The sequence below is a fragment of the Anomaloglossus baeobatrachus genome, chromosome 4 (genome assembly GCF_048569485.1).
Source record: "Anomaloglossus baeobatrachus isolate aAnoBae1 chromosome 4, aAnoBae1.hap1, whole genome shotgun sequence".
NCBI lineage: Eukaryota > Metazoa > Chordata > Amphibia > Anura > Aromobatidae > Anomaloglossus > Anomaloglossus baeobatrachus.
In genome coordinates, this window is record NC_134356.1 from 683,396,190 (window position 1) to 683,423,123 (window position 26,934).

The 26,934-nt window shown below is 46.2% G+C and overlaps 1 protein-coding gene and 1 pseudogene across 1 annotated transcript; both read left to right on the plus strand.

Annotated features, from left to right (window-relative positions):
• Positions 1-7,355: 7,355 nt before the first annotated feature.
• Positions 7,356-10,557, plus strand: LOC142302139 (zona pellucida sperm-binding protein 3-like). Its single transcript, XM_075343224.1, has 8 exons — positions 7,356-7,865; positions 8,240-8,358; positions 8,975-9,078; positions 9,146-9,323; positions 9,394-9,514; positions 9,687-9,778; positions 9,879-10,012; positions 10,316-10,557. The coding sequence occupies exons 1-8, from the start codon at positions 7,356-7,358 to the stop codon at positions 10,555-10,557; spliced, it is 1,500 nt and encodes a 499-aa protein (XP_075199339.1).
• Positions 10,558-18,195: 7,638 nt separating this feature from the next.
• Positions 18,196-26,521, plus strand: LOC142302821 (zona pellucida sperm-binding protein 3-like; annotated as a pseudogene).
• Positions 26,522-26,934: the final 413 nt, after the last annotated feature.

The window sequence follows — 26,934 nt, forward strand, 5'->3', positions numbered from 1 at the left end:
AATATGGAGGTAAAGTCGCCAAATACACAATGTGCACAAGACCTAAAACTGCATCAAATTTCATCACGTAACATAAAAGCCTGTAAAAAAAAAAAACCCTACTAGAATTGCCATTTTCCTTAATCTCTAATCAAAGAATGATCAAGAAATATATATATATAAAAATAAGGACTCCAGCTCAATACACAAACCTGAAAAAAAGAACAATCACTCCTTGAGCAAAAGTGGGAAATATATATATATATATATATTTTTATTTTTTTTTTTTTTTTTTTTTCTTCCCTGAGATTGTATCAAACCACAGAATGCGATCTTATACTCACGGTGTTTAACTAAAACTACAAAGATTATTTTGCCTCCCAAAGATTTGTGCTGAGAATCACAAAATGACGGCAGAAACCCACAGCTCATTCTGTAAAAAAAAAAGTGCTCAAACTGCTCTGCTGATGGAAAATGGTGACGCTTAGGCTGTGTTCACATGCTATGTTTTTACATGCAGTTTTTTTTATTTTTTAGAAGTTATGCAAATTAAAAAAAACACTTAACAGTAAAAGCAAAAGCTGAGATTTCAGAATTTGTGCACACTAGTTTCCTGAGTAAAATGGAAACCTGCTGCAGTTACTTTTTTCCAGTTTTTTTTTTTTTTTTTTTTTTTTTTTTTTTTTTTTTTTTTATACTATGGAAAGTAATTTGTGGCAAAAAATAAAACGGCTGCATTTGTGGTGAAGGAATCTAACCTTAAATGTGAACTGTATACGAATGAAACGCGCAGAAAAAAAAAGCTGCCCAAAAAAGAATGTGCCGCAAAAAACATCCCAGCAAAAACTTAGTCAAAAAACGCAGCAAAAAAGAAAACACAGCAGCCAAAAACAAAGGACAGAAAAAATGCAGGCAAAGAACACAAAAGTGCAGCAAAAGCCAAAAAATAAAAATGCAGCCAAAAACACAAAGGGCAGCAAAAAAAATCCCAGTAAAAAAGTGGCTAACACACAACAAAAACCGCATCAAAAAAAGCCAACCAACACCACAAAAATGCAGCCAAAAACACAAAGGGCAGTAAAAATAAAAGGAAAGTGCAGCAAAAACGCAACAAAAAAAAATAATGCAGCAAATAAACCACAATGCCACACAGCCAAAAACACTACAAAAAGCTCAGTAACTGCAAAAATGCAGTAAGGGCAAGCATGCACGTTGCGTTCTCCTACTTGCAGTTCTAAACGCACGTTTTGTGCTTAATTGTTTTGACCAAAGTTGCCTTTTTCAGATATTTTCCGCATGCGCATTTACCGCGTTTTAGATGCGTTTTCAGCGCTTTTCACCTGCGTTTTGACATGTTTTGAACATCAAGACACTGCTAAATAAAGTTTAAGCAGTCAAACACAATGAAAATAGAAACAAAAACGGGACAAATCTAGATTAATGGAAAAAATAGATCTATTTCATAAAATTATAGCGGTAATATACATTTTATCACTAAAATAGCAATAAATGCATATATTTCTAAAATTAAATTGTCGGATTATGTGTGTGTAAAGGGACATATGAAATCATTATTTTAATGTCCAAAACGCTTGTTTTCTGCACTGAAAAAGCAGTTAAAACGCAGGAATTTGAAGGATTCTTGGTTTTTGCCATTTCTCATTGACTTCAATGTTAGCAAAACTGACCTAAAATGGCAAAAACAACTGACATGCTGCTTCTTTGAACGCATGGGTTTTGCCACAAAATATGCAAATTAAACGCAGCGTTTTGAAATGCAAAGTGCGGTCTGAAAATCAACAGTTTCCGTTGACTTTGCTGGAAAATCAAAACGGATGCCTTTTGGAAGAAAAAAGTTGCTTCTCAAAACAGACCTAAAAAGCAGTGGAAACGCAAAGTGCGTGCTTGCCCTAAGAAAAGAAAAGCGCAGCAAAAAGTGCAGTAAAAAAACCAGCAAAAAACAATGAAGAGCACATAAAAAAATGCAGCCAACAAACAACAAAGGGCATAAAAAAATAAACGTAGCCAAAAAATACAACAAAACACGCAGCAAAATAACAAAAACTCATCCAAAAAGCACAACCAAAACCCCCCCAGCAAAAACGCAGGAAAAAAAGAAAATGAAAAGCACAGCAAAACACGCTGCAAAAGCGCAGCCAAAAAACAAAAGTGTAGCAAAACCCCCCACAAAACATAGCGTGAATGCACTTAAAAAAACAAACAAAAAAAAAAAAAATTTCCATTTTTCTTTATCTTGACTTAGAGTGATCAAGAAATCTATAAAAATTATAAAATACAGCTCAATACACAAACCTGAAATAAAGAGAAGTGATTAACAAACATCATTCCTTGAGCAAAAGTGGAAAAAAACCTAAAAAAAATTGATAGTTTTTTTTTCCCCGGGATTGTATCAAAACCATAGAATAACAAACTTATACTAAATGGTGTTTCACTAAAAAAAAAAAAACTACATGGAATTGTTTGGTGTTTGTTGCCTCTCAAAAAGTCACACAAAATGACAGCAGAAATCCACAGCTCATCCTGCAAAAAATCTGCACTCGTACGGTTCTACCGGAGGAAAATCGTGACCCCTGGCTACATGCACACGCTGCAGTTTTTGTTGCGTTTTTTTTTTTTTTGTGCAGTTTTGTTGCCAGAAAGATCTCACTTTTGACTTCTATGAGAAGTCAGATTTGTCATCCGCATGTTACAGTTTTTTGTCTGCAATTTATTTGTCATGAACTTCTAATAAACTGCAGCGTGTTCTATCTCTTGCGTTTTTGGCTGCTTTTACTGAAAAAAATGCACCAAAACTACAGCATCATTACAAGCTTTTTTTTTTTTCATACATGTCTGGGACAAGGTGCCGTTTTATTGCAGTTTTGTTGTGATAACAAAACTGCAGCATCCACATGTAGCCTTAGGCGGGCTTTGCACGTTGCGACATCGCAAGCCGGTGCTGCGATGTCGCACGCGATAGTCCCCGCCCCCGTCGCAGGTACGATATCGTGTGATAGCTGGCGTAGCGAAAATTATTGCTACGCCAGCTTCACACGCACTCACCCACCCTGCGACCGTCGCTCTGGCCGTCGCCCTGCCTCCTCCCTAAGGGGGCGGGTCATGCGGCGTCATAGCGACGTCACACGGCAGGCGACCAATAGCGGCGGAGGGGCGGAGATGAGCCCACCTCCTTCCTTCCGTAGAGCCGCCGGCGGCAGGTAAGGTGAAGTTCCTCGCTCCTGCGGCGTAACACACAGCGATGTGTGCTGCCGCAGGAACGAGGAACAGCATCGTACCATCGCTGCAGCAAAATTATGGAAAAGTCGGAGCTTGCAACGATGATACATGTAAACATCCTGCCCACCTCCTTCCTTCCGCATATCCTACGGAAGCCGCAGTGACGCCGGTAGGAGATGTTCCTCGCTCCTGCGGCTTCACACACAGCGATGTGTGCAGCCGCAGGAGCGAGGAACAACATCGGACCGTCGCTGCAGCATAATTATGGATTACGCCGACGCTGCAGCGATGATACGATTACGACGATTTTGTGCTCGTTAATCGTATCATCTAGGCTTTACACACTACGATGTCGCATGCGATGCCGGAAGTACGTCACTTTCAATTTGACCCCACCGACATCGCACCTGCGATGTCGTAGTGTGCAAAGCCGCCCTTAGGCTGTGTTCACACGCTGCATTTTTGCATATTTTTTTCAGGAGTTTTATATAAATTAAAAGCTGTTTTTCAAAGTAGAACCAAAATTTGAGATTTCAGAAAATTCATACAAAAATGCTGCCAAAAAACACAATATAAAGCGCAGCAAGAAAAAACTCAGACAAAAAAACACAACAAAAACCCACACAAAACACATAAAAAAAGTGCAGCAATAAATTCCACAGCAAAAATGTAGCCAAAAAACACAACAAACAGTGCAGCTAAAACTAAACGCAGCAAAAACCCAGCCAAAAAGCACAAAGTGCAGCAAAAAAACAAAACAAACAAAAACGCAGCAAAAACAAAAGATGCATTTAAAAAAAAACGCAGCCAATACCACAGCAAAAGTGCAGCAAAAAAAAATTCAACCAACAAGACAACAAAAAGCACAACAAAATAAGCAGCAAAAACACAGGAACAAAAACAAAAAAAGCACAGCAAAGAAACGCAGCCAAAAAAACAATAGAAAGGGCAGCAAAAAAAAAAAATGCAGTATAAAAACACAATGAAAGGTGCAGCAAAAAAATGTAGCAAAAATGCAGCAAAAAAACCCAAAAAACACAACAAAGAGTGCAGCCCAAAAAAAACCCCACAGCAAAATGCAGACAAAATCCACAACAAAAAGTGCAGCAAAGAAAAGAAAAAGCAGCATAAAAACCACAACAAAAAGTTCAGCTCAAAAATAAACGCAGCAAAAACGTAGCCAAAACCCAACAAATAGTGCAGCAAAAAAACGCAGCCAATAAAACACGGCAAAAAGCGTAGCAAAAAAATGCAGCATAAAAACACAACAAAAAGTGCAGCAAAAATGCAGCCAAAAAGCACAACACATAAAGCGCAGCTCAAAAAATAAATGCAGCAAACATGTAGCAAAAAAACAAACAAAAGCGCAGCAAAAAAAGCAGCAAAAACTTAGCCAAAAAACGCAGCAAAAAGTGCAGCAAAAAAAAATGCAGCATAAAAACACAACAAAAAGTGCAGCAAAAATGCAGCCAAAAAGCACAACTCACAAAGCGCAGCTCAAAAAAAAATGCAGCAAACATGTAGCAAAAAAACAAACAAAAGCGCAGCAAAAAAAGCAGCAAAAACTTAGCCAAAAAACGCAGCAAAAAGTGCAGCAAAAAAAAATGCAGCATAAAAACACAACAAACAGTGCAGCAAAAATGCAGCCTAAAAGCACAACACACAAAGCGCAGCTCAAAAAATAAATGCAGCAAACATGTAGCAAAAAAACAAACAAAAGTGCAGCAAAAAAAGCAGCAAAAACTTAGCCAAAAAACGCAGCAAAAAGTGCAGCAAAAAAAAATGCAGCATAAAAACACAACAAAAAGTGCAGCAAAAGTGCAGCCAAAAAGCACAACACACAAAGCGCAGCTCAAAAATTAAATGCAGCAAACATGTAGCCAAAAAACAAACAAAAGCGCAGCAAAAAAAGCAGCAAAAACTTAGCCAAAAAACGCAGCAAAAAGTGCAGCAAAAAATGCAGCATAAAAACACAACAAAAAGTGCAGCAAAAATGCAGCCAAAAAGCACAACAGACAAAGCGCAGCTGAAAAAATAAACACAGCAAAAATGTAGCCAAAAAACAAACAAAAGTGCAGCAAAAAAAGCAAAAAAACGTAGCCAAAAAAATGCAGCATAAAAAAACAACGAAAAGTGCAGTAAAAAAAAAGCTTCAAAAAGCAGCAAAAATATTAGCAAAAAAACAGCAAAACTTGATTTTTGGAACTACCAACCAAGAGAGAATGTTTTACTGCAGGAAAAAATGAAATATGTGAACAGATCCTTATGGCTTTCAGGGAAAATTGACCCAAAAACATTTAGTTTTCCAAAGTTTTAATTGTACAAGTGTAATAAATCTGTATAACATTGGTATCACTTCATTTGTCTTCTCCCCCAGACGTAACACTTTATTTATTCAGCGCATGAATAGCAGAAAGTGCAAAAAAAGTGACAAGTGTTTGGTTTAAATTCCTTCTCAGAAAATTAATAAAAATTCAAGTGCTTCAAACCTCAAAATGGCGCCAATACAACAAAAATTCTCCTTTCACTGTCACCAACAAATAAAAAAGTCATGCCTTCTGGAACGTGACGATGAAAAAGTAAAAAAAAAATGTGGTCAAAATTGCGCCAAAAGGGACTTTTAAGGCCAGACTCCACCAGGGGCTTTTTTGGACTTGGTTTTGTTGCGCCCCCACCATTATGGCCCCACTGCCTGCATTTTTTTTTTAGCCCTCTGACCGGACAGAGGTTTTTTCGGGATCTGCTTCCAAGAAGTGAAATGGATTTAGGATCTGTTCACATGGAGATTTTTTTTTTTTTTTACTGTTTTTTTGAAGCAGAAACTTTTAAAAACCCACAAGGTTTGATTGTAGATTTGAAGAATTTTTCATCCAAAAACTCAACAAAAACCCTTAATTTTCTCAGCCATTTTTCCAACCCTGAAAAAAAAAGGTTAAAAAAACATGTGAACTGCAAAATGGGTTTCCCGTATAAATTAATAATTTTTTTAAATTGATGTTTAAGGAAGATTTTGAAGAGGATCCGCTACATAAAAATCCATAGAAATAAACCCTCACTTTTTCTGATGTCCTTTTTCCAAGTATATGCATAGGACGTCTTATTCAGATGAGTCCGCCCTGACACCGGCCCGAAAAAGTGCTCAAAGAATCACTCCCTGTTCACTCATCACCCCCTGTTCACATGCTCAGGTTTTTGAGCTTTTTAACTTCTCCAGTTTTCAGGAGATGCGAAGAGGCTAAAAGCAGTGACCAGTCCGTTAAGGTATCTTCTGCCCAGAAGATGCCCAGTGGCTAAAAAAGCAGTAACTGGTCCATTATGGGAGATTTTGGTGATTATGGCCGTTTCACACATCCGGCATTTTGCCGGATTACCGGATCTGGCACACTCAAGTACAGTGCGATACTGTACAATGGCATCGCGGCAAGCTCCGGTCACATGACAGCATGTGATCCGGCACACTATACTGGAGTGTGCCGGATCCGGTAATCCGGTTTCACACATTCTTCTTTTCGCCGGTTTGGAGGATGCAGCGAACTCCCGTACAGTGTATACAGTACAATGACAGTGCTGTAACTTTTGGGTCACATGCTCCAGGCGCATGACAGCATGTGACCGGCACTTTTTGCGCTGCCACTGTACTGTATACACTGTACTGGCGTGCGCCGCATCCGCCAAACCGGCGAAAAGCCAGATGTGTGAAACTGGGCTAATCCGGCAAAATGCCGGATGTATGAAACGGCCCTAAGGCTAGTTTCACACTTGTGCTATTTTGCCGCAAACGGAATCCGTCACTAATGTAGTACAGTTCATTTATTTACAGTGGAAGCGTGTTACTATGCCGCGTGTGTGTGTCATGCAGTACCCGCTTGTGTCCACACGATGTCGCGCTTCCACTGTAAATAAATGAACTGTACTACATTAGTGATGGATTCCGTTTGCGTCAAAATAGCGCAAGTGTGAAACTAGCCTAACCATTTCTATCCTGACCTGTCAATCACTTCCGACCTCCACCTTGGTTTCCACTGCTGATAGAAGAGTTCAGCTGAGGGTAATGGGGTGGAGTAATGGTGGTGTGATGAGGAGGGTATAAAGCTCTGCTCCCTCTAACTTCTCCTTGTGTGTTTTCCTCTGCAGTCAGGATGGAGCTCTTAGTCAGATGGAGTTGGCTAGTAGTAGTTCTCCTCTGTGAACCAGGGTTTAGTAACTCTTCGGCTAGACACAGGCGCCAGTCAGATGCTCGGAGTAGAAATTATCCACCTGGGTGGGGATCTTCTAGAGGACTTGGACAATTTGGATCTTCTAGAGGGGTTGGACTACCTGTGCCTGGAGTGGGCTCTCCTAGAGGAAACCCTTGGTCTCAGTCGGTGTCTGGTTTGGGGGCTCTGAGAGGTGCTCAGTCTGCCCCTAGATGGGATGGCAGGTATAATGGAAGAGACAATCTGCGGGACCTTTCTCATGCTCCATCCTCTGTTAGTGTTCAGTGTGGTGAGGACAGGATGCTGGTGACTGTGAACCGAGACTTCTATGGGAATGGTAAGCTGGTGAAGCCCTCAGACCTGACCCTGGGCTCCTGCAGGCCTGGACAGCAGACAACAGATACTGTGGTGGTGTTTGACAATGGCCTTCAAGAATGTGGGAATGATTTAGAGGTGAGTGCTCAAAAAAAGTCTTAGTAGTTTTGACCTTCTGTTCCACCATGTCACCAACTGTGATAACTTGACAAATCTTGTCTTGAGGCCTGTTGTAAAGTTGGCTTGTGCACATTTAGCTTATGTTGAATAAACCAATCTGGAGCAACAGAACCTTCTGATTTTCATGTGGCTGGTCTCAGACTTTATTTCCTCCTGGGCTTTACTACTGTGTGTGTGTGTGTGTGTGTGTGTGTGTGTGTGTGCGTGGTTTTTTTTTTTTTTTTTTTTTTTGTTTCACTAGAAAGGCTTAAGGCCTCTGAGTCTAGTATGCTAATTTTGGTCCTGTTCCCAAAGTGGGGGGGGGGGAAGTAATTGTAACTCTTATCTTCTAGATGACCCCAGACTGGCTGATCTATAGCTCCACACTGCGCTATGCTCCTACTTCCTCCAGTAATGTCCCCATCATCCGATCCAACTCCGCTGTGGTTCCAGTCCAATGTTTCTACCCAAGGTATGGCTATGGGTAACGTGGGCCTGAAGGTAGTTTCTCTCTGAGGCTGGATCTAGATGGTGCAGCTGAACTCATAGAGATCAACCATGATGACATATGGTGGTCAAGCTTATGGGCTACCTTGGGTAAATGTGCTTCACTTGCAACTTCTGGTCTCTAGTTACTGTGGCAATCAATAGAACATATGCAGGCATTTTTAACTGGTACAAGGGGTGCAAAGGCTGCTGGGACCATATATCAAAGTATTACTGCCCACACACCACTTAATCAGTCTTCAAGAACAACATTGGCACAATCAACTTGCACCTTAGTTTCCCGACACTTATCAGGCAAAATGCACATGGACCACAAATGGTGGTCTGTAGCCTTCCAGTTTTCATACTGATCCCTCCAATGAGCCAAAATCTGGTGACCAAGGTCTTGGTTTATGACTATTCTTGCACATTGGTGCCACAGCAGAGGAAGAAACATTCTCTGGTGGCACCACATGTCTGACTTGGCAGTTTCTCCAGTCAACACTGGCTCCCCTCAACCTTACATCCTAAGGTCTTTTTCGCCATGCCAGACTTATTACAAGAATAGAATAGAATTTTTTTATTTTTTTTTTTTTGTCTAGACATGGTAATGTGAGCAGTAATGCCATCAAGCCAACGTGGATTCCATTCAGCACCACAGTGACCTCAGAAGAGAGGCTGGCTTTCTCCTTGCAGCTCATGACTGGTAAGAATATTTCCAACAGGTTAATGGTGCTAAATCTCACTCTGCTAATCCATTGTCTTCTCTTTAGCTGACTTTAGTGCCCCCAGTTCAATCCTGGTCTTCCGTTTGGGCGAGATATTGTACATAGAAGCCTCCTTGGACATTCAAAACCACGTGCCAATGATCCTGTTCGTTGACCGTTGTGTGGCCACAATATCTCCAGATATGGACTCTAGACCCAGTTATGAACTAATCTCCAACAATGGGTGAGTTACAACCATCAATACTGTAAAATACTCAAAGGAGCCAAATAGCAACCACTGACTTGTTCTACAGGTGCTTGATGGACAGTATGGAAGAAGATTCCTCCTCAGTCTTTGTTTCACCGAGACCTCAAGCCAACAAGCTCCAATTCATGGTTGATGCCTTCAGGTTCACTGACAGTGCTGCTTCTACGGTGAGGACTTCTACCTGCACCAAGCTGGGCCTCCAATTGTTGCCAAAAAATTGGTTGGATTGATGACCATGTCTGAACATGCCCTTAATCTGTTAACCATATTTTGAAAGGCTGTAACTTAGTAGTGGTAATGGTATCATAAGACAGATATATCCTCTGGTAATGTTTCTAGATCTACATCACCTGTACCCTGAGAGCTGCGGAGATTAACCAGACCCCTGATCCAATGAACAAGGCTTGCTCCTACAACAAGGCATCTCGGAGGTAAGACTCCAACAACCAGTTGTATAATCACTGCCCTAAAATATGGTGGCAGATCATTCATTGGTTGGGACACTTGGTTGACTCTCCCTCAATATTTTAGTTGGTCACCTGTAGAAGGATCTAGTGGGATCTGCCAGTGCTGCTCCACCAGGAACTGTGCCACTGCTGGCGGCCAGAGAACACAATGGGGATCGAATTTTGGAAGGCAAAGAGGATTTGGGAAACGAGATATTGGTGAGTCCTCTGCAAGTCTAAAGTAATTTTAGACCCATATCAGCCTTCTGTAGTTTCATGGCAGCTTCAGATAATGCCTAAATCAAATTTAGTCACTATATTGAGTGTACAGATGCCACTATTAGCCCTGCTTTGGGATCTCTGACGGAGTGCCACCACTTAAGCCATCCTCAGACTGTTCTAAAAACTAGAAGTCTGTCAGTAGCTAACATAATTGTTTCTAGAAGTTGTCCTACGTGCCTCTAAATTGAATGTTGAGCTTCCTTGAACTTGATATTCTACAACTTCTACTTCTACCACCAGGTTCTTTTCTAGAAAAGCACAGCATGGCCACCCTGGGTCCTATTCTGGTGACTGGATCCAGGACTAACCAGGTTACCGGAGCAGGAACCCTCCAAGCTTCCCGGATGGGTGAAGGACCTGAACCTCTACAGTTGTGGCTGCTGGTGGCCATTGGCTCTGTCACCTCAGTAGTTGTTGCTGTAGCTTTTACGGTGGCTGGAACATGTCTTTTGAAAAGATTTTCCCACAAGGAATCTGTGTAGAAATAAACCATATTGAGTAATCATTGTTTTCAAGTTCTTCAATTTATCAAGTGGAATGTACGCTCTAGGGCAGGGGTCAGGAACCTATGGCTCTTGAGCCAGATGTGGTTCCTCTTGATGGCAGCATCTGGCTGGCAGGGGAGAGGCAGCTGTGCTGCCCCGTGCTCGGCTGCAACCGAGCCACTCGGGTCCGGACCTTCAGTGGGTGGCTCGAGTGTCTCCAGACCCAGGGGTCCTGCGGTCACTCCGACCAAAAAGGAGTTGGCTGTTTGGGGACGTAGGTTTACGGCCGGAGCCATGTTAAGTTCGTGACACCACCCACGGGATGTGGTGCAGCGGTGGTGTCCACCTTCAGTTACGGGGCACCCGGGGGAGACAGTATGCAGCAAGTTGTTAACCCCCCCCCCCTCTGTGGGCAGGGATGTTGGCCCCGGGATCCATTGGGGGTGATTTTTGGCGGTGCAGGGAGATGGAAGGCACTGGTGTATTCACTATTAGAATTAAACACTCGAGTCTCTGGTAAACCAAGATGATGGTCGTCGGTGCCCATTCTTCTCCCCCCCCCCCTCGTTGGGGTGTTGTCTTCTATGAGGGACTTTGGGTGGGAAGGGACCTAAAGTCCAGACCGCAATCAGTTAATTGAGTCCAGTAGTTTCTAGACCTTGTTTCAGGGTCTGAGTACCCCCTCTTGTGCTCCAGTGTCCGAGTCTGTTCCCCAGGTCGGTGCCGGTGGGTCACTACCCTGTTCCGTTCCACCAAGCAGTCTTCCTGGCTCCTGCAGACAGAGGCCTCCGCATGCCTCCTAGCTAGAGGTGCCTGGGCTCCAACCCTGTCAGTCTGTCACAGGCCTGACCTACTCCACTTCACTTCACTCTCAAAACTGCACTCGCTGTCAGACTGCACTGTTTTCCTGCCTCAGGCTCTCTGAACTCCTCGGTGGGTGTGCCAATTGCCTGGCTCTGCCCTCTGGTGTGTCCATCCAGCACTGAGGGAGGTGACTAGGGTTTACTGTGGTTGGCTGCTGTTACCTAGTGAGGGGACTGGTGTTGTGCAGGGCCTTATCTGTGACTACCTGGCTGGTCCGGGGTGTCACACTGCCATCAAGGGTGGGCGCCTTGTATCCTGGTTGGCTTCTGCGCATCCGGAGCCTAAGGCTGGAAACACATCTATGCGAGTAAAATCGGTCTGACTGGGCTGAAAAAAACTCGGCTGATTTTTAGTTCACGTTAGGTCCGAGTGCAACGCAAGTGCGATGATTTTACTAGCGTGTGTAATGAGTTTTTTTTTTTAAATTTTTTTTAACTGTCATCTGCCATTCAGCTCTGCTACATGGCCGCTGACAGCAGACAGACAGCCATGTAGCAGAGCTGAATGGCAGATGACAGCAGACACAGACAGAGCCGCACGATCAGAATGAACTCGGGTGAACTTCACCCGACTTCATTGTCATGCTGCGGCTCTGTCTGTGTCGTGTCCTGATTAGCGGTCACCAGTGAAGGGCTCACCGGTGACCGCTAATCCCCTGAGTGACTGAATTGAGCAGCCCTCTCTCATACTCACCGATCCCAGATCTACTGCTGACTGATATTGTTAGGCTGGGGGGGGCTCCCCATAACGTGGAGCTCCCCATCCTGAGAATACCAGCCTTCAGCCGTATGGCTTTATCTGGCTGGTATTAAAATTGGGGGGGAACCACACTTTTTTTTTTTTTAATTTTATTTCACTGCACAGTATACACGCTCACCGGCTGCTGTGATTGGGTGCAGTGAGACACCTGTCACTCAGCGTGGGGGCGTGTCTCACTGCAACCAATCATAGGCGCCTGTGGGCGGGGAAAGCAGGGAATACGAAATTGATTAATGAGCGGCTGGCTTTTTCAAAATGGTAAAAGCAGTGTGAACGCCGTGCAGCGCCGGTGATCGGGGAACGGGGAGTATGAGAGGAGGGGAAAATGACTGACAGACTGTGAGAGGGGGACAGAGATAGTGACGGACCGACAGAGAATAGAGACCGAGAGGGAGAGACCGACTGACAGAGAATAGTGATTGACAGACATTGTGAGACATCGCTCGTTTCCAGTGTTTTAGGAAACATGTGAGAAATGTATTTAGAAAATCGGATGTCACTAGGATGGTGAGTGCCGGCCCGTGACATCCGATTATTTACACGCTCCCATAGACTTGCATTGGAGAGACTCGCAGGAGAAACTCGCAAAAAAGCAGCATGCTGAGATTTTTTTTTTCTTTTTTTTTTTTTTTTCTCCAATTTGGACTGAGAAAAAAATCGCAAATGCGAGCTGAATCATTCACTAACATGTGTCCGATTCCAATGCGAGATTTTCTGCGAGAAACTCGCAAGTGAGAAGCAGCCCAAACCCTGACTCTCACGTCACCAATGCATGTGCACTATGTACACAGACCGCTTCTTCCTTTTCAATGGCCACATCACAGGCGCATGCGCTCTATGCGTGCCATCTTCCTAGCAACTCTGGACGCGAACACTTCCATGAGTGGTCACATGGTGCTTTCATTGCACTGCTACTGGCCACGGAGGATTTTTTTTTTTTTTTTGGCGCCTTTCATAGGGGTGTACGCTGCTGTAATCACTATGCCACTGATACCAGGCGACTCCACATTTGGCAGAAGTGTCTTCCACTATTTTTATGGTGACTATCCTTGTAATCTTCTGCTTACCAGGCCCCTTTCCTCCCCCCCCCCCCCTTTCATAAAATCAGATTTACACAACATGCACCTGGTGGAGTAACACACTAACATATAACATAAATTTCATATATTCCATCAGTAATGCAATCCAGTTATCTTGGCTTCTTCAGAAGGACCAGGCTCACATGCTCCTCACTAATATACCAGTGTGGGACATGTGAGCATTGTCCTTCTGTAGGAACCAAAATAACTGCCCAACGTGCATTACTGAAGGAATATATGAAATTCCGTGACCACTTCCAAATTTTCTGATTCTTCTCTTTATATTTTTGAATAAAATGTAAATTGCTCTTTTAAACGACTGACGACGTCTCCGAATTTCCAAGCAATACATTTTGGATTTTCTGAAAATGAGAAATGGTGAAAATAACAGAACAATGCACAGAATGCACAGCGCTTTCACACCTCAAATAATGCAAAGAAAACAAGTTCATAATCATTTAGAAACAACAATACTAATGTTTTACCTCCGGAAGATCCAGAAATCAATATTTTGTGGAATCACCATGATTTGTAATCCCAGCTTTCCTGCGTCTTGGCTACTTTCCACCAGTCTTCACACTGCTTTTGGGGGACCTTATGCCACTCCTGGTGCAAAAATGTAAGCCCTTCTTTGTTTGGCTTGTGACTATCCATCTTCCTCTTGATTACATTCCAGAGGTTTTCAATGGGGTTCAGGTCTGGAGACTGGGCTGACCATGACAATGTTTTGATGTGGTGGTCCTTCATCCACACATTGATTGACCGAGCTGTGTGGCATGGTGCATTGTCCTGCTGAAAAAACAGTCCTCAGAGTTGGGGAACATTGCCTGAGCAGAAGGAAGCAAATGTTTTTCCAAGAACCCTGTACGCGGCTTGATTCACGGTTGCTCGGATGGGGTTCATGATGCGTTGAACACACAGTACAGGCTTGCTTCAGTGAATAATGGGAGCTGTCACCCCAGGAGAGTCACTTGCAGTGTATAAATCGCTCTCACTGGGGGTCAAAATAATGTTTTCACATATGGTGTCCAAAAAAAACGCCTGTTAACCCCTTACATTGTGTTGTCAAACACTTACAGCGTGATTTAAAGGACCGCAGCAGGGATTGCGCCGTTCCCGTCATAGCGGACCTATGACAGGATCATGGAGCTCAAATGTGTTGTCATGGTAACGCAGGATCAGCTGATGACCCCCTGACACTGCAATGACTCACTTCCTCAGAGCACTGACAGGAGAGCAGCATTTCTCCTGATTAGAGTGATAACGCTGAAGCATCCCTCTGATCAGCAGAAGTGATCGGACTATGGAGTTATGAAGTCTCCTATGGGGGCTAACTAAATAAAAAAAAATCTAAAAGTTCAAATCACCCCCTTTTGCTCATGTAAAAAAAAAAAAATAAATAAAAAAAATACACACATTTGGTATCGCCGCGTTCAGAAATGCCCAATCTATCAAAATATGAAATCCATTAATCTGATTGGTATACAGCGTGGTAAGAAATAAATTCCAAAAACAAAATTACATTATTTGGTCACCACAAAATTTCATTAAAATGTAATAACAGGCGACTAAAACCTCACATCCACATAAAAATGGTACCAATAAAAACGTCAGCTCAGGACGCAAAAAATAAGCTATCGCCGAGCCCCAGATCCTGAAAAATGGGGAAATTACGGGTCAGAAAATGGCGCCAAAAGGGCAATTCTATCTTTGGACAAATATCAGAATTTTTTTAACCCCTACATGTTTGGTGTCTACAAACTCGCACCGACCTGAAGCGTCACACCGACACATCAGTTTAACAATATACTGAACACGGTAAAAAAAACCCTCAAAAATCATTGTGGAATTTCACTATTTTTCACAATTTCTTCACATTTGGAATTTTTTACCTGTTTTACAGTACAATTTGTAGTAAAATGAATGGTGTCATTCAAAAGTACAACTCATCCCACAAAAAAACAAGGCCTCATATGGCAAGATTGACGGAAAAATAAAAAGGTTATGGCTGTCGGAAGAAGCACGGCACTAAATAATCCTCAGCGTTTGCAGTCATCGGTATAGACACGAAGATCTGGGCAATAAACTGCACCAAACTAAAAACTCTGTGTGTGCACAGCGCCTTAGATAGATTTCTCTATATCATCTCAAGGCTGCGTATAAAAGGAGCCATTGATTTAAAAGGTTTTCATCATAATCTGGTACCTGCCATGAACTCAAGGAAACCGCACGCGATGGCTGCTATATTATATTGACCTACGTGAACCAATCTGTGGCTGCTCTCCTCACCGGATAATATCACAGCCTAAGGCCCCCTTCCGGTACATGTGACGGCCGTTTTCATACATGCCGGAGATAAGGACATATGTAAACCCACTAAATCAATGAGTTTGTGCACACATCCGTGCTTTCTCACAGAGGCGTGTCCGTGTGCTCCACAATTAGACATGTCCGTTTTTCTCCGGTAGCACAAATGTCGCATGGACCGCACATTGATGGGATCCGTGCGACACATTCCGGAGAAAACACGTGTCTGTGAAATATTTTTCTTTTCTATACTCACCTGTCCCCGGCGCTGCTATCACCTGCTTACAGGCCCTCTCTTTATGCTCATGAATATTCACTGCCCCGCAGATCTGGAAGCAGCAACACCAGAGACAGCAGTGGTGGGGACAGCAGCATCGGAGACAGCAGCACCAGGGACAGCAGCGTCGGAGACAGCAGCGGTGGGGACAGCAGCATCGGAGACAGCAGCACCAGGGACAGCAGCGTCGGAGACAGCAGCGGTGGGGACAGCAGCATCGGAGACAGCAGCACCAGGGACAGCAGCGTCGGGGACAGCAGCGTCGGAGACAGCAGCGGTGGGGACAGCAGCATCGGAGACAGCAGCACCAGGGACAGCAGCGTCGGAGACAGCAGCACCGTCGGAGACAGCAGCACCAGGGACAGCAGCGTCGGAGACAGCAGCGGTGGGGACAGCAGCATCGGAGACAGCAGCACCAGGGACAGCAGCGTCGGAGACAGCAGCACCAGGGACAGCAGCGTCGGAGACAGCAGCTTCGGGGACAGGTGAGTATAGAAGTTCCAGCTCTCTGTGTGCTATCACGCATAGCACGCGGAGAATACAAGTGTGCCAAAATCATGGCAAATGGAGGGCCATACACACCTTCAACACAATCCATGCAAAAAGTATGGTGGCCACGTAGAGAGTGCAAAAAACCCGTCATACAATACTTCCTGCAGCATAATAGCAATAAAACAGCTGTATAGAGCAAGCCAGATACTTTACCCCCCAAAATAAAAGGGGGAACATACTGTAGCCATGAGTTGGTGTAAAGGAGTCAAGTGGCACCACAACCACGTATATTGCATATATTTCCGGAATCTCTTTGCAGCTTTCTGATTGGTTAGTGCCTAGTTTTGGACATTTTCAAAGAAGTGACATCAACATTTTACCTGGAAAGGGAGAAAAAAAATGTCCGGAGGATTGAGCAGCAAAGTGATTTTACCCTAGAAAATTAGTTGTATTATTTCAGTAATTCTTCAGGGGGGTTTTTTTCGGAGAGGACCTGCTCCAATAAACTCCATGTGCCCCTGCTGTGGAGTGCGACAACTCTTAATATTAAAATAAGACTTTATTTTCCGGTATGGCCAGATTTTTTTTCTACGACTGTGGCTTATTATTACGTGGATTATGTCCTGGTGCACTGGCAAAAACGACAACATATGAGTTAACCCCGTTCAGATACTCCAGTTTCAGTATTCCATTTTTTAATGTAAAGCAAAGTGTAGATCCAACAATAAGAGAAGCCGTTCCTCCATAGTTGTCCCTTGTCTATAAGGCTAGTTTCACACTTGCGCTATTTTGACGCAAACGGAATCCGTCACTAACGTAGTACAGTTCATTTATTTACAGTGGAAGCGCGTTACTATGCCGCGTGTGTGTCATGCAGTAACCGCTTGTGTCCACACGATCTCGCGTTTCCACTGTAAATAAATGAACTGTACTACATTACTGACGGATTCCGTTTGCGTCAAAATAGCGCAAGTGTGAGTGAGCCCTCACTACTCATGGCTTCTAAACACTGCATTAGGCCTCTGCCACACTCACGTGAAATTCACGCACGTGCCGAGAGACACGTATTTTCCCTGCGTGTTGCATGCAGGTAAGTACGTGTCTCTGGTACGTGCGTGACACGTGTGTTCTACGTGTGCTATCCGCGATAGCACACGTAGAATCAGTAATTATTATACTCACCTGGTCCTTCCTGCTGTCCGCGCTGCTGTCCGTGGTGCTGATCCTCGGTCTCCAGCCCTCCCGTCTCCCCGCTGCTGCTGCTGCCAGGCTGTGAAGTGAATATTCTATGAGATTAATGAGCGGCGGTCGGCAGCAAGAGGCAGCAGCGGCAGAGACAGGAGGGCTGGAGAAGGTGAGTAAATGTTTTGTTTTTTTTTCACTGACATGTGTGTTTTCTCCGGCGCGTGTCACACGGGACCGCATCCACACTACACCCGTGTGGTACGGGTGCGGGCCGTGTGACACCCGTGCTGCCGGTGAAAAAACGGACATGTCAGCGCTTTGAAAATCGCACACACGTACAAACGCACACGGACACACGTTCCGTGTGGTTTTACGTGTGTGTGCCTGCTACAATAGGGTAGCATTGGTTAAAGTGTCTCCGTGCCGCCGGTACGTGTAAAAAATGACAAACACGTGCCGGAGGCACGGATGTGTGGCAGAGGCCTCAAAAAGCTTGACTGTAGGAACGGATCCAAAAGAGATGAGAACAAACCCCAGTGAGACTCCACCTCAGGTGTGGAGAAGAAGGTGGCCAGCTGAGGGTAATGAGGTGGAGTAATGGTGGTGTGATGAGGAGGGTATAAAGCCAGGCTCCCTCCATCTTCTCCTTGTGTGTCTTGTACTGCAGTCAGGATGGAGCTCTTGGGCAGGTGGAGTTGTTTGTTTGTGGTTCTCCTCTATGGATCAGGCTTTGTTAGTTCCTTGGTCAGGCACCAGCGCCAGTCAGATTCTTGGTGGAGGAATTATCAGCCTGGTCAAGGATCTTCTAGAAGACTTGGACAATCTGTACCTGGAGTGGGTTCTTCTAGAGGAAACCCTTGGTCTCAATCTCAATCCAGATGGGACAGCAGGTATACTGGGCGAGACCATAATCTACGGGACCTTACACAAGCTCCATCCTCCGTCAGTGTGCAGTGTGGTGAGGACAAGATGGTAGTGACTGTGAACAGAGACTTCTATGGGAATGGTAAGCTAGTGAAGCCCTCAGACCTGACCCTGGGCTCCTGTAGACCTGGACCACAAACTACTGATTCCAATGTGATTTTTGAAAATGGTCTTCAAGAATGTGGCAGTGACTTAGAGGTGAGTGATTGCAGAAACTATGTAAAATTTGTAGGTATGAACTTCTGCTCCATAGTCCACTAACTGGCTGTCTCCATGTTCTGGTACATGGAGAGACGCTACCAAGGCTCAGGTCCAACTAATCCTCCAGTGCACACTGTGTGTGTGTGTGTGTGTGTGTGTGTCCTGCTGACAGAATCCCCTTATCTCTGTATCTAGAGCAGTGTGATGTAGGAGCAGAGACCCTGATGCTCAGCATTCTGAGTCACAGCTAGTCCTCCCAGTAATCTGATACATTTCTGCAATCGGTGTCTGCTCCTACATCAGACTGCTCACAACTTACATAGCAAAAACCTGCTGATGGCTGCCATTTCATGTCTAAACTTTTTTTTTTTTTATAATTTTTTATTTTTTCTCTTAAAGATGACCCCAGACTGGCTCCTCTACAAAATCCAACTGCGCTACAACCCCACATCCAGCAATGTGCCGATCTCTAGGTCCAACCCTGCTCTGGTTCCCATCCTTTGTTACTACCCCCGGTGAGTCTCTACAGTCAGGGTCAACTCCAAGTTTTTGTGGGACCCATCCACACGTAGACAGATACGTATTTAAAGAAACTCAGAAAAACACAGGCCTAAATATAGTCATATATGCTGACATGCGTATGTACACATTAGAGATATTTCTAAGGCAGCTGGTAGTAGCCTCTATCCACTCCCGCTTGTTTCCCGTCCAGCACCTGCCGGGAATGTGGCTGTGCAGGCCGCTACATGATGGCCATCACTGACACTGCTGTATATACATCACAGGTGGGGTTGGGGGCCATATACATTACTGAGCAGCCATTTAGGCTCTGGGTTGGGGGGACTATACAGCTTTGGGGAGATACATGACTTTCCCCAGGGCTATGGGGTACTCGGACATGGGTGGTGTATTGCTGGGATGTCACTGGGTGGCCGTTGCCTGATTCAATTACCCTGGGGGTCGCTTGAAAGGGGTTATGTACAAGGAAATAATAAAGGTTTTGTCATGATGCTGTGCCGCCCCCGTGCCAGCAGCCGGCGCTGCTAGGGTCCGGGCCTTCAGGGGTGATGGCTCAAGGGTCTCCAGACCTGGGGGTCCTGCGGACACGCCGAATAAATGGGAGGACGTAGATGTACGGGCTAGGTCGTAGTGAGTTCGTGACGCCACCCATGGTGTGTGGTGAAGTGGGACACCACTGCTGCTGTTATGGGGCACCCGGGGGAGATGTCGTGCAGCAAGTTGTTAGCCCCTCTGTGGGCAGGGATGCTGGCCCCGGGACCCAGTGGCTTGGTGCAGGGGATGGCGATCGTCGCAGTGGGTGCTGGAGTACTCCCGATTAGTAACACACAAGTCTCTGGTAAACCAAGATGGTGGTGGCCGCTTGCGTTCGGGATCCCCCACCCGGCTGGTGGTCTCTATCCTGTTCCTGAACCTTTTTGTGTTCAGTGGACTTCCCACGGTATGATACTCGGGAGTCCGCTCCTGGCTGGATGTGGCCTAAGGAGCCTTGCCCCCAGACGCTGGCCTATGGGATCTCTGGGCCTTGGCGGTGACCACTTATCCCTATGCGGTGGGCTGTTGTCTTCTATGAGGGACTTTGGGTGGGACAGGATCTCTAGTCCTGGCCTCAATCGGTTAACTAACCAGTTCCAGTAGGTTCTGGCGTTGGCTTCAGGATCTCGGTACCCCCCTTTTGTGCACGGTTTCCGGTCGGGTCTCCGGTGTAGGTACCGGCGGGCTACAACCCTGTCCCGGTCCACCTCGGTTCTGCCGAGCCGTCTTCCAGCCTCCTGCTGACAGAGACCACCGTCTGCCTCCTAGCCAGTGGCACCAGGGCTCCAACCCTGGCACCGTTCAACTTGGACTTCACTGCTGGAGCTACACTTAGGTCGGAGTCACACTTGCGAGAGACTCGGCGAGTCTCTCATCGGCATCACCCGGCACGGTCGCACACTCTCTGGACAGGAGCGTCTCAGCTGTGTAGAAATACATGCAGCCGAACCGCTCTTGTCAGAGTGTGCGGCCGTGCCGGGTGATGCTGATGCGAGACTCGCCGAGTCACTCACAAGTGTGACTCCGACCTTAGCTCCAGCCCACTCTCCTCTCCAAAACTGAACTCTAAACAGAACTAGACTGCTTGTTTTCCCGCCCCTGGGCTGACTAGACCCCTGGGTGGGCGTGTTACAACTGCCTGGTCACGCCCACTGGTGTCTGTCCCTAAGGGGGGGGTGGTGACTAGGGTTTACTGGCCAGCTGTGTTTCCTTGTGAGGGAAGGTGTTATGCAGGGGCCTAACTGTGACTACCTGGCCCTGCCAGGGCATCACAATGCCACTTGTGGGTTGCGGTTAGGTAGATGGAGCCGCCACTGCAGTTTTACTAGGGCTGGTGTTAGTGGCAGCCTGGATGTTGGACCCTCTGCAAGTAGGGCCAGGCCCCAGGGTATAGATGGAGTTGGGTGCAGAAAGAAGGTAGGCCATAGAAGGGATTGCAGTGTAGCTGGTTTCTTTACTCAGTGTTATGGCTGGTAACCTGAAGGCTGGTCCCCTTAGTCCCAGTCCCAGTTTGGAGACCTGGTGGCTTCTTTCCCCAGCACCTGTCTCTGGTGGGTCCCCATGGCTTGTAGCGTCTGGGGCTCCCCTCCTGGTAGTCTTTTAGTCTCCAGTCTGTACAGCGGGCAGTTTGAACCCTGTAGGGTCGGTGTTCTGTTCCGGTCCCTGGTTTTCCCATCACTGCTGGTGCCCCGGACTTTACAGTCGGTGAGGTCCTGAATGGTCCCCCTCACTGTGCAGATTTTCAGGTTTGCCTGACCTAGGACTCTGTACCCAGTTGGTGCTATGATTCCAAGAGTACTCCTTCAGCAACCACATGACTAACAGGTCACTGTTACACACTACTGTCGGTACGGTTGTATTCATCTCCTTTCACGTCCACTTACTGTCTGCCCCTCCTCCCCCCTGGTTGTCTAGTGGACTGGATCGGCTCTGCTCCTAGGTGGCCCTCCATTGGGTCTGTAGCAATATGTATATGCTGTATGGCCTCTAGGGGTCTCTCTTCTTGTATGTGTTCGCAAGCAAGGGGGAACTTGCTGGTACTGCAGACAGAGTGCAGGCAGCAGGGAGAGATGCAATGGCTGACAATACCACCTAATAAAGAGCCTGAAGATCTCCACTGAGACACAACAGAACAGGGTCCCACCCTAGCCTGTCACCAGTGCTTGGGGAAGGGAAAAACAGGGATTGTGCTGCTGGCACTGGTCTTCTGTAGGTAGGCCCTGCATCTTTGACAGGCTGCAGTTCCTTGTAGCTCCTGATGGCTTCAGGGGCACTACATACACAGCACTGGGATGGAGGGGACATAACTCTAAAAGATATAGTGTTGTGTCGCGGGCGGCGGGGCACTGCGCTCGCTAACGCTCGGGTCTGGCGCTGCTGCTTGGTGGCTCGAGTGGTGGGCTGGATCCAGGGACTAGAGCGGCGCTCCTCGCCTGTGAGTGAAAAGGGGGTGGTTTGTTTGGGGATTTAGTCTGTGACTCCACCCACAGGTTGTGGTGAAGATGGGCACCACTGCTGCTGGTGACTGGGATCCTGGGAGCGATGGTAGGGAGCAGCTGGGATGTTGTTTCCCCCTCTGTGGGTAGGGGTTGGTGGTCCCGGTGGTGTGACGGGGAGGCAGGGTCGGTGAGGTGCAGGGTTGTAGGGACAGCGTGATGTGGTGCTGGATGGCATGGGTGTAATCACTCAGCAATTGATGCACAAAGTCTCCGGTAAACCAAACGGCTGGATGGATGGGTCCTGCAGCCGGCTGCAGTGTCTCTCCCCGGACAGGTGATGCTGGCTGTCTCTCCCTACACCTTTTGGTGTACTGTGACTCCAATGGCTTCCCAACGGTAGTCTGCTCCCTGGTGTATAGATACCGGAGGAGCCCGTTTTGCCTGCAGGTGCTGGCCCTTGGATTTCTAGCTGGTGGCTGTATATCCTCATGGTGTGTGAGCGTGTGTGTGAGCGTGTGTGTGAGCGTGTGTGTGAGCGTGTGTGTGAGCGTGTGTGTGAGCGTGTGTGTGAGCGTGTGTGTGAGCGTGTGTGTGAGCGTGTGTGTGAGCGTGTGTGTGAGCGTGTGTGTGAGCGTGTGTGTGTGAGCGTGTGTGTGTGAGCGTGTGTGTGTGAGCGTGTGTGTGTGAGCGTGTGTGTGTGAGCGTGTGTGTGTGAGCGTGTGTGTGTGAGCGTGTGTGTGTGAGCGTGTGTGTGTGAGCGTGTGTGTGTGAGCGTGTGTGTGTGAGCGTGTGTGTGTGAGCGTGTGTGTGTGAGCGTGTGTGTGTGAGCGTGTGTGTGTGAGCGTGTGTGTGTGAGCGTGTGTGTGTGAGCGTGTGTGTGTGAGCGTGTGTGTGTGAGCGTGTGTGTGTGAGCGTGTGTGTGTGAGCGTGTGTGTGTGAGCGTGTGTGTGTGTGAGCGTGTGTGTGTGAGCGTGTGTGTGTGAGCGTGTGTGTGTGAGCGTGTGTGTGTGAGCGTGTGTGTGTGAGCGTGTGTGTGTGAGCGTGTGTGAGCGTGTGTGAGCGTGTGTGAGCGTGTGTGAGCGTGTGTGTGTGAGCGTGTGTGTGTGAGCGTGTGTGTGTGAGCGTGTGTGTGTGAGCGTGTGTGTGTGAGCGTGTGTGTGTGAGCGTGTGTGTGTGAGCGTGTGTGTGTGAGCGTGTGTGTGTGAGCGTGTGTGTGAGCGTGTGTGTGTGAGCGTGTGTGTGTGAGCGTGTGTGTGTGTGTGTGTGCGTGTGTGTGAGCGTGTGTGAGCGTGTGTGTGTGTGTGTGTGTGAGCGTGTGAGTGTGTCCCGTCCCCCCCCCCCCCCTCTGGCCACTGATTACATACATAAACTCCTTGTTCCCCCACTGCTCCGGTCTCCTCAGCATGTCCAATATTCTGCCACTCACAGCACACAGTAGTGACATCATTGCGTTGTGCTGAGTTATCAGAGCACTGCAAACATAGCAGGAGACTAAGAGGGAGCATGCTGCTGACTCTCCTCATTACCTTCAATTGTATTGGCTCGGCATCTGTGATGCCAATACAACTGAAGGTGTGATCCTTGGCAGGGACCCAAGCCCCCCCCCCCCCCCCCCCCCCCGACTCACAGGTGCTGACGCTGGCCCGGTCTACAACGCAGTGGTGTCCTCCTGAAGAATCAGTCCATTCCAAAAAGTGGCGCTGCTTCACCCAAAAACCATGGGTTCGTAGATACACCCACTCATGGAGTAACTTGCCTGTCTCATGAGTATACCAGATCAGAATCCCAATCCCAAATAGACAAGTCCATGCAAAAGATGCAGCACTTCTAAAGAGACTTTAATGTCAGGTCTTCAATCTGAAGAAAATAAAGGATGGACTATTCAGAGAAGTGCAGAGCTCCATATGTTGATTTTTCACATTGAGGCAATTAACTCTAAATCATAAACTTAAACATTTTGTTTTCTACAGAATAAAAGCCTTAATTGTAAGTGCTGGATCTTCTACTTGGACTTGCATAAAAAAGAACCTAATCCATATAGAATTAGTTTGAGCTTAGATGACTATAGACATTAACATTGAGATGCCCTAAAAAATCTGATGGGTTTTCAATGTTTCTATAGAGAATTGTGCTGCTTGAGCGCAACCTTGCTGAGGGAGGTCACCTAAGATGTCTGACTTTAGATATTCTGCATCTGATTACATAACGTCTCTTGTCTAGACATGGCAATGTGAGCAGTAACGCCATCAGACCAACATGGATTCCATTCAGCACCACGGTGACCTCAGAGGAGAGGCTGGCTTTCTCCTTGCAGCTCATGACTGGTAAGAAGCTCAGTTATCCCAACTGCTGGAAGCTGAGTCTCGTGATTTATGCTCAAAAGGGTCCTCTCTTCCATCCCCCTTCAGTGTATTTCCAGCACTGGGGTAATGTTGTAGAGTCTCTTGACTTCTGCTAATGTTCTTTTATCTCCTCCTCAGCGGACTTTAGTGCCCCCAATTCCTTACTGGTCTACTCTCTTGGTGAGATATTGTACATTGAGGCCTCTTTGGATATCCAGAACCATGTCCCGATGATCCTGTTCGTTGACCGTTGTGTGGCCACCATTACTCCAGATGTGGACTCTAGACCTAGTTATGACCTAATTTCCAACAATGGGTGAGTTACAACAGTCAATACAAAACTCACAAGGAGCCCAATATTCATAATTGTCTGTTCTACAGATGCTTGAAGGACAGTATGGAAGATGATTCCTCCTCAGCCTTTGTTTCGCCAAGACCTCAAGCCAACAAGCTCCAGTTCATGGTTGATGCCTTCAGGTTTACAGACAGTGACGTTGCTTTGGTAAGAACTCTAAAAACTATACCAAGGTGGACTGAGGAAACACCAATTTGTTGGCATATGGTTTTTCTCTTCCCACTTTGCAGATGCTGAATAAGACAGACTGACTTAGATTTGCTGATCAGTAAATGAGTGTTCTAAAGAATACTTATAGAATTAGACAGTCACTCCCATCTGGCCATTAACCACTTTCTAATGGATTGTTTTAACTCAACGCCATTTCTTCCTCCTTACTGTGCCTTGCTCCAGTGCTGGGTCCTTCTGCCATCTATAACAGGGGTTTACTGGTCATGCCATCCTTCCCTCTGCAACTCTAACCTGGTGGCTGTGACAAGTCAATCTTTTGTGTCGTTACAATCCTGCTTGAGTTATGTTGACAAAGGTATAAACTTCAAATATCTTCCAGATCTACATCACCTGTACCCTGAGAGCTGCTGAGATCAACCAGACCCCTGATCCAATGAACAAGGCCTGCTCCTACAACAAGGCATCTCGCAGGTAAGGCCATCAGAGCTCAATAAGAATCTTCAACTGCATCCCCCTTAAATGGTGCTTGATCACTCAAAGGTGGGACTTTACCCTTTTTTAATTTTTTTAATTTTTTTTTTTTAGTTGGTCACCCGTGGAAGGAGCTAGTGGGATCTGCCAGTGCTGCACCACCAGGAACTGCGCTACTACTGCTGGCCAGAGATCACAATGGGGATCTTCCTTCGGGAGACAAAGGGGATTTGGAAGAGGGATGTTGGTGAGTCAACCAGATGTGTGAAGTTGCCTTGAGACCCACCAAGCCCTACACTGGACTTGTAACCATGTAGTGACCAATCACCAATGGCAATTTCATGATGGTTCTGCCCTGAGATTGCCCATTTGTATAAATGCAATATCACAAGTTAAGTGGCACTAGGCTAGGTAGGATGTCATCAAAGCTAGTGCTTCAGGGAGAGATTCACTATTTGAGTGACACCATAGTGTTGTAACAATTGAGCAATCTGCTGGCTTAGAGCTAGTGTTCTGAAGGCTTTACTTGAACCCATTGTTTCTCAGGCTAACCTTCTTAGTATGAGCTTCCATAAGACCAATGCTTATGTGTTCCTGATACAAGTTAGTCCACTTAAGAGAGGTCCAGAGTCACACAAGCAGGACCATTCCCACCACTCAGGTATTACAACATGTTCATATTGTAGATCATACCATGAACCTCTGCAAGGTTACTTATTCTACAACTTGTATTTCTTCTACCACCAGGTTCCCCTCTAGAGAAACATGGTCTGGCCACCCTGGGTCCCATACTAGTGACTGGATCCCATAATAACCAGGTTACTGGAGCAGGAGCCCTCCAAGCTTCCAGGACAGGTGCAGGACCTGGACCTCTACAGCTGTGGGTGCTGGTGGCCATTGGATCTGTCACAACAGTAGTTGTTGCCGTTGCTCTTACTTTGGCTGGAAAATGTCTTCTGAAAAGATTTTCCACAAGGAATCTGTGTAGAAATAAACACATTTTTGTAGAACCTGTGTTCACTCTGGTCTCATTGAAACAGTAGACCTCTGCATGGCACTAAAGTCCCATAGAACAAAAAAAATGACTCTGAGCAGACAATCGGTGGTTTTACACTGGTATGGTTGACTGATACAAGCAAGCACAGAACTTTAGTCAAAAAGAGAACATGAGATTGATTACAGTAGACCTGGATGAGTTTGGTACGGAGGCAAAAATAAAAAGCTGGCACTTGTAGAAAATATTCTAGGACTGTCTACAACAGTCTTGGCTTATGTATTTGTCACGGGCGGAGGAGGGGACGCTGCGCTCACCCACTGCTCGGGTCCGGCTGCTGCTGCTGCTGGTCGGTGGCGCGGATACCGGGAACTCGAGCGGCGCTCCTCGCCCGTGAGTCAAAAGGGGGATGTTTGTGGTATATTGTCCATGACGCCACCCACGGTTGTGGTGAGGTTGTGA